This window comes from Dromiciops gliroides, chromosome 5 (assembly GCF_019393635.1).
Source record: "Dromiciops gliroides isolate mDroGli1 chromosome 5, mDroGli1.pri, whole genome shotgun sequence".
In the NCBI taxonomy this organism is placed as follows: domain Eukaryota; kingdom Metazoa; phylum Chordata; class Mammalia; order Microbiotheria; family Microbiotheriidae; genus Dromiciops; species Dromiciops gliroides.
Window position 1 is genome coordinate 91,913,050 of NC_057865.1, and position 13,586 is coordinate 91,926,635.

Here is a 13,586-nt window from a genome sequence, read left to right on the forward strand (position 1 = left end):
CCTTTACCCATAGTGCTCTATTTATCCCATTTCTAGAGATCCTTGCTTTCAGTTGACCTTCTGTAGACTGGCAGCTGATTCTGGATAAAATGTGCATCATTTATTGTTGACGTGAGAGAACCAGGAAGGAAATAGGCAAGCCTTTTGGCAGCAAATATTAACATTGCAAAATCCAAGAACTAAATTTTGGGGCTGGTTAAACCCTCAAAGTAATACAAATGATGATGACCACAGCAGCAGCAGCAACAGCTAGCATTTATACAGAAAAGCTTTGTACGATTTTTAAGTTTTATAACATATAGCCCTTTCAGATTTGCAAAGTATGTTACAAATATTATTTTATCCTTAGGCAACCCTGAGAGGTAGATGTTGTTATTAGTATTGTTATTATCATTTATTTTACAGTTGAGGAAACTAATGTTAAATGAATTGCCAACAGTCACACAGCTAATAAGTATCTGAGGTCAAATTTGAATTCAGGTCTTCCTGACTCCAGATCGATTTTTCTCTCCATTGTACCACCTAACTGCCACTAACCTAACAAATAATCATTGATTACTTATTTAGGACAAGGCACTGTTTTGCCTTTATTATATTATATTATTATATTACCTTATTCACCTTTATATATTATTATAGCAAGTTTGCGTTATCTGGATTCTTAAGTCATATTAGACTAGAAGTGGCAAATTAGAAGGAAAAAGGTTCTGTTGGAGGCAGGGATACTGACAGCAACAAAATCTATAAACACTGACATATGGAGACTTGAAATGCATAGAGAGAAAGTAAATGGATATGTATGGACAAAGAATATTAATGGAGACTTGGAGGAAAGGACTGAAAAAGTGTTAAGATACTTTACATGTTGAAATTAATTTAAATTAAATGGTTTGGTGGTAGGGAAGGAGAAATGGTTAACATTCTCATTACTAAGAATGGAAAAGATCCTAGTGTCCATAACAACACATGTACAGTTGAGAAATTCTTTGTTACAAAGGAGGAATTAAGAGAGGATGATGGGGTCATTGAGAAGTACCAAGAACTTTTTTTTAAGTTCCAAAAAAGAGAAATTAATTTAAATATAAATAGTTGATGGGCAAATTTAATGGTATGTATGGATGATTAATGTTTCTAGTAAAACATATCATTTTCTTTTAAGACAAATTTCTCTGGGGCTATTTGATAGGGAGGCAAACTATCTAGCCCATTTTAATAGCCCCTGATCATAATGATTGTATTTCAGCTTGGTCTAGTGATTGACCTTGGGCAGGCCGCTTATTTAACTTTTCAAGGCCTTAAGACTAGAGAATATCAAAAGGTCTTCCACCTCTAAAAACAAAACAAAAACCTAACTTTAATTTGATTGGATATAAGGATGACCCCACAGAATCATGAACTGAATAGATTATAAAGATACAAGAGATCTCCAGGGGTCATCCAGTCCAACCTTCCCTGAAATATAAGTCCCCTCCACAATATTCCTGACATGATCTTTCACTCAAAGATTTTTGTAGCAGGTACCCATTGTCTCTCAAGGTAGCCAATTCCACTTTTCAGCAGCCTTAATTCTCAGGTTTTCCCCTTAAGTTGTACCAAAATATGTCTCTCTGTCTCTTGGATAGTTAACTACTCATGGATTTTTTGTTTGTTTGGAGTTTTTTTTTTTTGTTTGTTTTTGTGGGATAATGAGGGTTAAGTGACTTGCCCAGGGTCACACAGCTAGTAAGTGTCAAGTGTCTGAGGCCTGATTTGAACTCAGGTCCTCCTGAATTCAGGGCTGGTGCTTTATCCACTGTGCCACCTAGTTGCCCCTACTCATAGATTTTTAAAAGTATATATTTCGGGGGCGGCTAGGTGGTACAGTGGATAAAGCACCGGCCCTGGATTCAGGAGGACCTGAGTTCAAATCAGGCCTCAGACACTTGACACTTACTAGCTGTGTGACCCTGGGCAAGTCACTTAACCCCCATTGCCCCACAAAAAAAGTATATATTTCATTTTAAAAGGCAGAGAAGTGTGTAAAAGATTTTAGAAATGTACCATAGAAAAGAAGAAACATTTTTGAAGGTTTTGCCAGAAGTTGTAACTGTTAGCTTATAGAAAACTAACTTAAATAGAAGAACTCATTCTGTTTTCATGTGAGATAAATAAGATGTATCTTTCTCATGTTGTAATGAGAATACTAGCACCAAAGGGACCATGACACTCCCGGTACTGTATCAGCTTTCTGTCATGGATCCATAGCTTAAAGCTAGAAGGGACTTTATAGATACTATTCAGTTTCCTCCTTTTAGAGATGAGTAAACTATGGCTCAGAGGGAAAGGAAGTGACTTTCCCAAGCTCACACAGCTAGTAAATGGCAGAAGTGGAACTTGGATGCAGGTCTTTTGACTTGGATCATGGACAACTGAAGAGGTACAACAAGACGGGAGAAGGCCAAATGTTATCATGGCTTTCAAAAAGGGGAAGAAAACAGGGTCTGCAAAGCATATGCCAGTGAGCTTGAGTTGGATTCTTAGGAAAAATTCTAGAATGGATCATTAAAGAGCGTTGGTACATATCTACAAAGAACCAGCATGGCGTCATCAAGAATAGGTCACATCAGACTAACTTACTTTTGGCTTTTTGTTTGTTTGTTTTCTGGGGCAACCGGGGTTAAGTGACTTGCCCAGGGTCACACAGCTAGTAATTATCAAGTGTCCGAGGTCAGATTTGAACTCAGGTCTTCCTGAATCCAGGGCTGGTGCTTTTATTCACTGCACCACCTAGCTTCCCCTCCTTTTGGCTTTTTAAAACAATATTGCTAAACTAGAAGACAAGAGGAATGCTGTGGATATAGCTTACCTGAATTTTAGCAAAGCTTTTGATAAAATATCCAGTGGATTCAGAGCTGGTTAGATGGCCGGACTCAAAGAATACTTCTCAGTGATTTAGTGTCAGCATGGCAAGAGATCTTCAGTGGAGTATCCTGGTGATCCATGCTGGGCGTTGTGCTATTTAACATTTTAATCAATGACTTGGATAAAGGCATGCTAATCAAATCTGAAGCTCACACAAAGGTGGTACAGATAACTAGCACACCAAATGATAAAGTCGTGTTTTGAAAGGATTTTGTCATGCTAGAGCATTGCCTGGATATGAGAAGATAAAATTCAGAAGGGAATAATAAAAAAATCTCGCATCTGGGTACAAAAAGCCAACTCCACAACTATAAGATGAGGGATGCATGGGGGAAGGGAGGATGCAAGCATTTATCAAGTGCCTGAGCACCTACACTATGCCAGACACTGCTCAGGCCTGGGAATCATCAGTATATTTGGGAAGACCATTTAAGTCACTGGATGAGGCAGACATCTTATCCAATGTAATTGGCAGAGATTGATGGTCTTTTCCTCCCACTTCAAGTCCTGTCAGCCCTGGATAATGCATGTCTCCCCAAGAGGCTGTGAAATTAAGCTGAAGGCACATTCCACTGTAAACTCCTGGCTCAGGAGTTGTCAATTCAAGGAGAGAGGGCTGGAAGCCAACTCTTATTCTTGAGCCTGATCACCCATACATTCACCAGCCTGAGTGAATGGCCTTTCATCGCCATTAACCATCTGCTGTCTGTGGTCTCTTGAATTCTTCCTCATACCTCGCATTGTACAAGGTTTCAACATCAACATTAGATGTCTCATCAGAACAGAATGTGGCCTCCAAAATGTCCTCATCAGTTGTGAATAATAGACTTATCTCCTTAATGCTCTGGGGCTCCTGTCAGTGTTCCTGAAGCCTTGGCAGGTTCCCCTTTAAATATGCACTATTTGTCTAATAAAAAAATATTATCCCATTTGATCCCATTTGATTTGATTTGGGGGTTTTAGTGGACTTGGAGCACAATATATACCAGCAGTGTGATGTGGCAGCCCAAAAAGCTAACAAGATCTTGGGCTGTGTTGAGTGGGACACAGCTTTGGAAATAGGGAGGCGATACTCCCACTTGTTTGGAGTATTGTATTCAGTTCTGGGCACCATGAGTCAAGAAGGACATTGATAATCTGGGGAGTGTCCAAAGGAGGGTAATTAGGATGGGGCCTAGTCCATGGGAGCCATGGCCTTGAATCCATGGGCCTTAATTTAAGTCCAAGACATCCGGAGACCAGTTGAAGGAAATTGGTGTATTTACCCCCAAAGAAGAGAATGTTGGTGTGGACATGATAGCTATCTTCAGGTATTTGAAGGGCTGCTGAGTGGCATTGGATTTGTTCTGTTAGGACCCAAAGGGTAGAAGCAGGAGCAGCAGGCAGAATAGGCAATTTTAAGGCTGAGGTCAGAAAAACACCCAACTGCCTAATCATCGGAGCTGTCCAAAAATGGAATGTGTTTCCCTGGGACATGATAGGTTTTACCTCCTTTAGGTAGAAGGTGGACAACCATTTGGCAAGTATGTTGTAAGTGGGAATTCCACTCATGTGTAGGTTGGACTGAGTGACCGCTGAGGTCATTTCCAGTTCTCAGATTCTGTGAGTCTATAACTTCTAGCCTTAGGGCTTTCTTTCCTCCCCTTCAAGCAGCTGCTTCCAGAAATCATCAGGGAAACCCTTAGAAAAAGCTAAAAGGTCTGCACATCCATCCACAAAAGAGGCCTTTTACCTACAGTAATAAATTGGCCGGCACCCACAGGTTTTTAATTGCTTTTATTTACTGATTTGATTTACATTAAAATCAAACTTAATAGCTCAAAGTGTCAACAATTAGGGGATTTTTTACTGGCAGAATTATAGGATTTCCATGCTCAGCTTTGCCCCCTAGTGGTGAAAGACTTTATTCAGTCCTACTGGTTTCCTCTATCACAATTTTTAACCTTACCTTTTTTTTTCCCCCCCCACCGACTTTAGAGATACAATTTTGGTACTGATACTCTTTTTTTTTTTTTTTTTTAGTGAGGCAATTGGGGTTAAGTGACTTGCCCAGGGTCACACAGCTAGTATGTGTTAAGTGTCCGAGGCCGCATTTGAACTCAGGTACTCCTGACTCCAGGGGCGGTGCTCTATCCACTGCGCCACCTAGCTGCCCCTAACCTTACCTTTTTAAGAGGGTAGGGAGTAGGGGTGGCAAATGTAAAGGCTCTGACCTTAACCTGAGAGATTATGTTCCTGATCCATTATCAGTAATATAGATGTTTTGCTGTATTTTCACAGCGATAATGACAGGTTTGTGGAATACTTTTATCTCATTTCTCTGAATAGTGTCGTGTCATGGAAAAGAACATAGGATCATACATTTAGAGTTGGAAGGGACCTTAGAGACCATCGAATCCAACTCCCCCATTTTACAGATGGAGAAATTGAGGCTACAGAGGCTAAGTGACTTGCTCAGGGAGCTTGAGGCCAAAGTTTGAAAGCAGAACTTCCTGACGTCAGGTTCAATGCTCTATCTACTACATTATGCTGTACTGAATTGGGAATCAGGAAGCCTGGCTTCTAATCCCTTAATGGCCACTGACAACTTTGCAAATACAGGCAAGTCATTGCACCTCTCGTCCTCAGTTTACTCATCTGTAAAATAAATTTATTGAACCAGATGGTCTTTAAAGTTCCTACTAGATCTATGGTTATGTAAAGGTATACGAAAAGAAAAAAAATATTCTAATAAATAATCCATTTGTGTTTTTGTAAATGAACAAGAATGTTATAGCAATTTCTACATAATGCCATATAACTAACGATAATTTTAAGCATTTTATTCTTCTGCTTGATTGTAAGCCCCAGGAGGCCAATTCATGGCACCACAGTGTCTTAGCACAATACCCAGCACACAGCAGGTACTTCGTAAATGTTTATTGAGTTGCATTTTAAGTAGTTTGAAAAAAAGATAAAGGGTATCCATTTTAGTGAATAATCTCCAGTCCAGTCATTTAATGAAGCAGCTGGATAGAGGAATCCTTAACCTAGTGTCCACGGGCTTCAGAGAGAGAAACTTTAAGGGAGTCTGTGAAATTGGATGAGAAAAAAATTACTCTTGATTTTCACTAAAATTAACATTTCCTTCAATGATAAGTTTTTTTGAAAAAAATATTTTGGGAAAGGGTCCACAAACTTTACCAGACCTGCCAAAGTGGTCTCTCTCTCTGTCTGTCTCTCTGTCTCTCTGTCTCTCTCTCTCTCTCTCTCTCTCTCTCTCTCTCTCTCTCACACACACACACACACACAGAGTTAATTAAGAAGCCCTGAGTTAGAAGATAAAATTTCTATGTTTTCAGATCCCAACATGCATCCCTACAGAATTTAATCACTGACTTCTACCGAGATCTCTACCTCTGTCCTCTTCCATTTTTGTTGAATTTGTATATATTTCATATTAATTGATCTGTATGGATGCTATTTCTGCTCTATTAGAATCTATGCTCTCTAAGGGCAAGAGCTTTTTAATATTTATCTTTGTATCACCAGTGAATTACACATAGTAGGTGTTTAATAAATGTTCATGGGATTGAATTAAGAAAATATAGCAAGGGTGGGGGTGGGTGGGAAGTGAAGCTGGGCTTTAGACTGTGACCCTTGGGACAAAGTTGCTCACCAGGATTGAACCTGTGACCTCAATCTCTGTTGTTCAACACAACAGAGTTAAAGCACTAAGTTTCAAGCACATTCTGAAAAATCTTACCATAATTGTTGAATGGAGGTCACCTGAATGACAGCATGACTCCATGTACATTTTCCTGCCCTTCTCCCTCACAGGTGGACAGTCCTTTCAGTTCTGGGAGTCCTTCCAAAGGGTTTTTCTCCAGAGGCCCTCAGCATCGGCCCTCCAGCCCGGTGTCAGCCCCGGTGAGGGCCAGGAACAGCCCAGGCTCTCCCAAAACGGTGTTCCCGTTCCCCTACCAGGAGTCTCCTCCCAGATCTCCTCGGCGCATGAGCTTCAGTGGCATCTTTCGCTCCTCCTCCAAAGAGTCCTCCCCGAACTCCAACCCATCTACCTCACCTGGGGGGATCAAGTTTTTTTCCCGCTCGAAAAAAAGTAAGATATTGATCATACGGTTTCAGGTGGCTGTGGGTAAAACCATCCCTAGGTCTCTTTGCTAAAGAAGAGTCCATGGTGATGTTAATGCATCTGGTGACCGCTCTGTGCAGATGACATAGTAGCTAACAGTGACACAGGGGTCTGCTTTTTGGGTATGGTGAGAACAACAACAAAAAACTTTCAGAAATGGAAACAATTTTCTGCTAATGTTTCTTGTCTTTAGTTTCATACTGATAGGCTACATGTATCTCCTATGATTCAAGCTCTGTGGGTTTAGCTGTCTACATTTACTTTATAGATGTGTGTGTGTATATACATATATATATATATATACACACACACACATATACATATACATATATATATTCTATGCATATAGGTATACAGAATGGTTTTTAAATATTCCCCCCAGAGCTGGCAAAAAAAGTAAAGCCTCCACCTATTTAAATCCAGGTGTATCTGCCTAGGAGCAACCAAGTAAGAATCTGCCTAGAATTCCTATGTTTTTCTCTCTCACCTTTTTCTTCCCTTTTCGTTTGGCATTTACCAGGATCTCTGAGGGTAAGAAATACAAGCTAGGTTGGCATGCTCTTAACTGAATGCCCCAGACAACAGCAGAAGGGATGGGGGGTGGGGGGATGAGGGAAGGAAAGGGTTGCCAATGGAAATGTGTTCAGTATGTCAAGAGCCCTGATAAATATTCAGGCTTAATCTAATATTCATAAACTAAAAAAATTTTAATGCAAGTTTTTCATATATTCAAGGCTGGAAAAATGTCGATTACAGAGGATTAGTCCGAGCTAAAATTGTGAAGTAAACATGGTCTGGATTTTGTTTTTCCCATATCTGCTACTCCCTTTAAACGCCATTGCAATCCCTCTTCTCTCTAACTTGGCAGCCAGTGCTTTATCATTACTTCAGTTAAAGACAGGATCTTATTAAATAATTCACATATCAGCCCAGCCAGGAGTACTTGCTTTTGAAAAAAAAAAAAAGGACCTCAAAGGGAACATGTGCTTACTCAGAAATAATAAATAATGGCAGAATGATAGACCCTGGGGCAACCACATTGGGAAGAGATTTTGTAATGGGAAGGGAAAGCCTTCTTGAAGCCCTGTAATAATAAGGCATAGGCAAGTCATTCCTCTGAAGGGCCACCACGAACTCACATTCAGCAGAATTTACATGGTCAAGGTATTATAGGTACAGAGTTTGAGAGCTGGGAGAAATGGCCTTTCCAGGTGATGTATTGAGCATCAGAACCGCTCATTTCAGACCTAGACAAAAACAAAAAACAAATCTCTCAGGGACATAACCTGCTTGGTTGGGAACTAGCTATTTAATGTAGTCATTTATCATCCTGGTTTTGTGATGTAACAGATGGCCCCAGTTCTAATAATAGTTATTAAGTAATCAGCGAAACAAAAATTTTAAAATTTTACTTGACTTTAAAACACAATGATACATTCCGTGCTGCTTTTAAGAAGGATGTCTTGAAATTGCTGCAATTTCAAAAAGACTCGTTTCACACCAGAGGATAGGTGATGGTAGGATTGAGCTGTGCAGGAAAGGTCAGGAATGGGAATCTGCCTCTTGCAGGTAGGCAAGAGGCTGAGTCCAGGAAAGTTAGCTGAGGATGGGAAGGAACTCACAAGCATAGTCTAGGAAGGCAGACTCAAGAGCCAAAGAGATCAGGAAGGATCATTAAGAGCACCTGGGCCGATGCTGTCTGCTTATCGTGGGTGGCCAAAGGGAGGTCAGAAGCTTGGAGGTGATTAAGCAGCTGGGATGTACTACTACGTTTTGTGATGGATGCAAAAAGACAAAAACAACCACAAAAAATCCCTGCCCTCAGGCAGCTTACACTTTTCCAGAAGGTAATCATCAGTAACAGGGCTGAAGGGTTGGAAAGAAGAGTTTTCTTAACTCTGAGGAAAACAGTAAATCATAAGTATTCTGAATCTGCTTCCATTAAGTCCAGTTATTTCCCTCTGAGTAAGTAGCTGGTACTCCTGAGACTGAATTAGCCATTTGACTGTCTTATTTTTTCAACTGAAACACTTTCTCTCTTGGCTTCAGATTCAAGGGAACAAAGGAGCCACACAGCTGGGTTCAGATGTCCTTTGGGAAATTAAGAGGAATTGCATGGTGTGGTAAATGTTCCATTTACTAAATACTCAGAAGACTCATGGAACACTGGAAACAGAAGGCACCTTTAAGATATCATCTAAGCCAGTGGCATAAAATTCAAATAGAAACTAAACCATGCATAAGGATCCCTATGAGTGTATATTGACTTAGAAAACCACATGTTGACATTATCTATGTTTTATTACATTTTCTTATTTTGTTAAAAATATTTCTCAATTATATTTTAATCTGGTATGGGCCATGGGCTGCATATCTATCACCTCTGATTTAAGCCAACCCCTTTCAATTTTATAGGTGAGGAAATGGAGTTCAAAAGAGTAAGTAACTTGTCCGAGTTCACATGGATGATCAGTTGCTAGAACAGGGACTAGAATCTGGATCTCTTGACTAAGTTCAGTAACTCCTGTGCTCTTACTATTAAGCCACAATGCTATAAAGGAACCCACAAAAGAGCCCAGCTCATAATGTCTGTCTGTCTCTTTCTAGAACATGGAGCCATATGTAAATTTAATCCCCAGAAATATTTTCACTTTCACTTTCTTTCTGCTATAAATACAATTTTTGGAAAGTCTTAGCACTCACTGAATAACTTTTCACTGGACTTTACATTCATAGCACAGAGCTATAGGAAAAAAAATGCCTATTCTTGATGAAGTCAGTGTTGCAAAGGGAGTTAAGATGCCTGTTCTCCCTCCCCTTTAGCCTTGTGTAATCAGTTTCTGGTGATTAAGAGTCCAAGTATTTGTTCATGGAAAGGAAAATAGACTATATTTCCCAAGATCACAGGCGCCTCAACCAAGTCAAACATATTAATAATAGAAACAAGGATCTCATCTGTCAAACACACTCCATCGATCATTAGTTTGGATCCTTGGCCTGGAACTCTAGTATCGTCCACGGAACTCGTTATCTTCCTTTTATAGATTGCCCAAGAGGGAGGTGTCCAGTATTTCCTCCCAAGGGTTGGTCTGTTCTCCAGTGGTTCCATCTGGGCTATTTGTGTTGGTGGAGGAGGTTCTCTCTTGCCATTGGGACTTGAAGCCTAGTGTTCTCACCAAAGGACTTCCTCACTTGGGACAAATCATACTTGTATACCCCCAACTCCCATATGTATGCCAGTGAAAGTAGGTTATAATGAACTTAAAGTATTTACCTCCCTCATGTCTGTCTCCTCAATCTGTTCCATCCTCCATTCAGTTACCAAAGTGATTTTCCTAAAGTGTGGATCTGACCAGGTCATCACTGTACTCAGTAAACTGTAGTGGCTCCCCAGGATCAAATATGAAATGCTTTGTTTGGCTTATAACGACCTTCACAAACTGGCTCCTCCCTCCCTTTCCACTTTTTTTTGGGGGGGGGGGCACTGAGGGTTAAGTGACTTGCCCAGGGTCACACAGCTAGTAAGTGTCAAGTGTCCGAGGCTGGATTTGAACTCAGGTCTTCCTGAATCCAGGGCTGCTGCCCCACCTCGATGCCCCTCCTTTCCACTCTTCTTATACTTTACTCCTATCATCATACTCTGCAGTCCAGTGATGCTAATTTCTACGCTCAAGACATTCTATCTCCAGATCCTGGACATTTGTCACTGGTTGTGCCCCATGCCTGTAATTCTCTCCCTCCTGGCTTTTCTGGCTTCCTTCAAGTCTTGAAACCTTACTTTCTGCAAGAAGCCTTTCCTCATCCTTCTTAATGCTGGTGCCTTCCCTTTGAGATCACCTCCTATTTGTGTGTGTGTGTGTGTGTGTATTTGTAGTGTATATGTATATATAAAATATATTTAATTAGTGTATGTATATATGTATATACACATATGTACATCTCTCTGTCTATCTATCTTATCTGTACACAAACATGTTGTCTCCCCATTAGAATGTGAGCTCCTTTTACCTTTTTTTGTATACTCGGCACTTAGCACACTGCTTGACATGTAATAAATGCTCATTAATAAATGCTTATTGACTGACTAACTGAACTTGAAGGAGACATGGGATCAGAAAAAGGCATCCAAGATGACCTGAGAGGTATATGTGTGTAGAAATGGGAACGTTTATATGAAAAAAAAAAACAACTAGGATGTTCATTGTGGAGAAGAGAAGACTTAGGTGGACCAGAATAACTGTGGTCAAGTGATGGGCTATGTCAAGGAGAGATTATACCTGTCTTATTTAGCCACCAGAGGGCAGAACCAGAAGGGATGGGTGAAAATTGGAAAGTTTTAAGCTTGAGTCCAAAATTGCAATGGGTTGTTTTGAGAGCTGGTGAGTTTCCTCTTTTCCTAGGCCTTTCAGATGAGGCTAGATGACTTCTTGTTGGGTAGAGATTGGACCAGATAGCTGCTGAGGTCCCTCACAACTCTCAGAATTCTGTGATTCCATGAAATGAGGAGAAACAGTTTCACCTGACTGACTTTGATGACCGGTAGGGGTATTTATAAACTGATGTGCAAAAAAGAATCAGAGTTGTTGTTTTAAGCCACAGCCAATCATATTTTCCTTCTCATCCACGGCTTCCTAAAGTATAGCATAGGATCCTCCTGAAGAGCAAGGTCAAGTGTAATTGTTTAAATAGATCGTGCCCTTGGGATAATTCTGGTTTGAAATGGGGTTTGTGTTCTTGCCAGCTTCCAAGAAGAGATTAAGACCAATGCCATTCTGTTTTTCTTTTTTCCCCCCATAGGCTAGGGGTTGCTATATTTGTTTCTTATTCTTCATCTAATTTATTTCTTTTTATTTGTTTCATTTATCTCTTCGTCTAATTAGTAAGGACAGAAGAGAAGGGGGTAATGACAGAGTCTTGGAAAGCACCTTTGTTTAGGGGTGGGAGAAAGAAGAAGAGCCGATGAAGTAGGAAAGTAACAAGAAGAGAACCAGGATGGATAGTCAAAGGGCAGGGGTGGAAACTGAACTGTAAGGGATTAAGAAATGAGAACTACAAAGGAATTGGAGGTAGGAAGGATCAACTTCCCTTTGAAGAAGAAAAAGAGAAAGAAAACAGTGACTTGAGGGTCAGGAGAAACAATTTTGAGGCTAGGGGAGATGTGACCAGAGACATCTCGGTGGCACAGTGAATAGAACTCTGGGCTTGGAGTCAGGAAGACCTGAGTTCAAATACAACCTCAGATACTTGCTAGCTGTGGGACCTTAAGTAAGTCACTTAACTTGTCTGCCTCAGTTTCTTCACCTGTAAAGCATGGATCATAATATCACCTACCTCAGAGGGTTGTTGTGAACATCAAATGAGATAATATTTGTAAAGTGCTTAGCACATAGGCAATTAATTACACTTAATCCCCTATTCAAATACTTATTTCTTTATTCAAATGTTATTCCCTTAATAAGAAGGAGGCAGCAGCAGGCAGAGAGAGGTTGAAGATACAAAAAGGAATGATTACTAAAGCAATGCTCTGTGGAGGCAAGGAGAATGGGATCAAGGACAAATATGAAGGATTTAGCCTTGGTGAGGCTGAGACATACTTTTTATTCAACCAGACTAAAGGAAGAAAGAGAAGGTGAGATTTTCAGGGAGAAAAGAATAGAGGTGAGGGTGTGCACTTTAGATTCTTTCTAACACAGAAGGTGAGCTCACCTTTAAGAATCAGGTGTTAGAGCTGGGACAGAGGTAGTCAACTCAGATAAGTTGTTTAGGGTGCAATATACATAGGGGATCTGGGAGGGGACATATATCTATCTCTTCTTTATTCAAACTCATTAGCTTCATCTTCCAGACCTATCCCCCCCTATAGATAGATATAGATATAGATATAGATATAGATATAGATATAGATATAGATATAGATATAGATATAGATATAGATATAGATATCTTGTTTGTACATACTTGTTTGCATCAGGGCGTGAGCTCCTTGACAGCAGGGACAGTCTTTTGCCTTCTTTGTATCCCTCATGCTTAGCATAGTGCCTGGAATATAGTAAGTGCTTAGCAAATGTTTAGTGACTGACAGTGTAGATCACCCTTCCTTTCCAGTCTTATCTCATACTACTCAAAATAAATTGCTTTTAGGGGGCAGCTAGGTGTAGCAGTGGATAAAGCACTGGCCCTGGATTCAGGAGGACCTGAGTTCAAATCCAGCCTCAGACACTTGACACTTACTAGCCGTGTGACCCTGGGCAAGTCACTTAGCCCTCATTGCCCCACAAAAAACAAACAAAAACCCAAAACAACAACAACCACCAAAAAAAAAGAAACAAACAAACAAAATAAATTGCTTTTAGCCAAACTGGACTACTCACAAGCTGTAGACAGTACTGCTCTACCTCTGTGTCTTTGTTCATACTGTTCCCCATGACTGTTTTACCTTTTTTTTCTGCCCTCACCTATGCCTGTAGAAATCCTTTTGTTCAGTCCTTTCACTCAGGCTAACTTTTCATGATCTCATTTGGGGTTTTCTTGCCCAAGATTACTAGAATGGTTT

At 40.3% G+C, this 13,586-nt stretch overlaps 1 protein-coding gene and 1 pseudogene across 10 annotated transcripts in view; both read left to right on the forward strand.

Annotated features, from left to right (window-relative positions):
* PRKAG2 (protein kinase AMP-activated non-catalytic subunit gamma 2) overlaps window positions 1-13,586 on the forward strand; it is a 492,650-nt gene that overhangs the window by 194,309 nt on the left and 284,755 nt on the right. For all 10 annotated transcript variants that reach the window (XR_006353276.1, XM_043966985.1, XM_043966987.1 and 7 more), the window contains one exon: window positions 6,721-7,000. Coding sequence is in view for 9 of the 10 variants with exons in the window: in XM_043966985.1 (XP_043822920.1) it covers window positions 6,721-7,000 (280 nt within the window). In the remaining variant the exon portion in view is untranslated. The remainder of the gene's footprint in view (window positions 1-6,720; window positions 7,001-13,586) is intronic.
* On the forward strand, window positions 892-1,051 carry LOC122730276 (annotated as a pseudogene).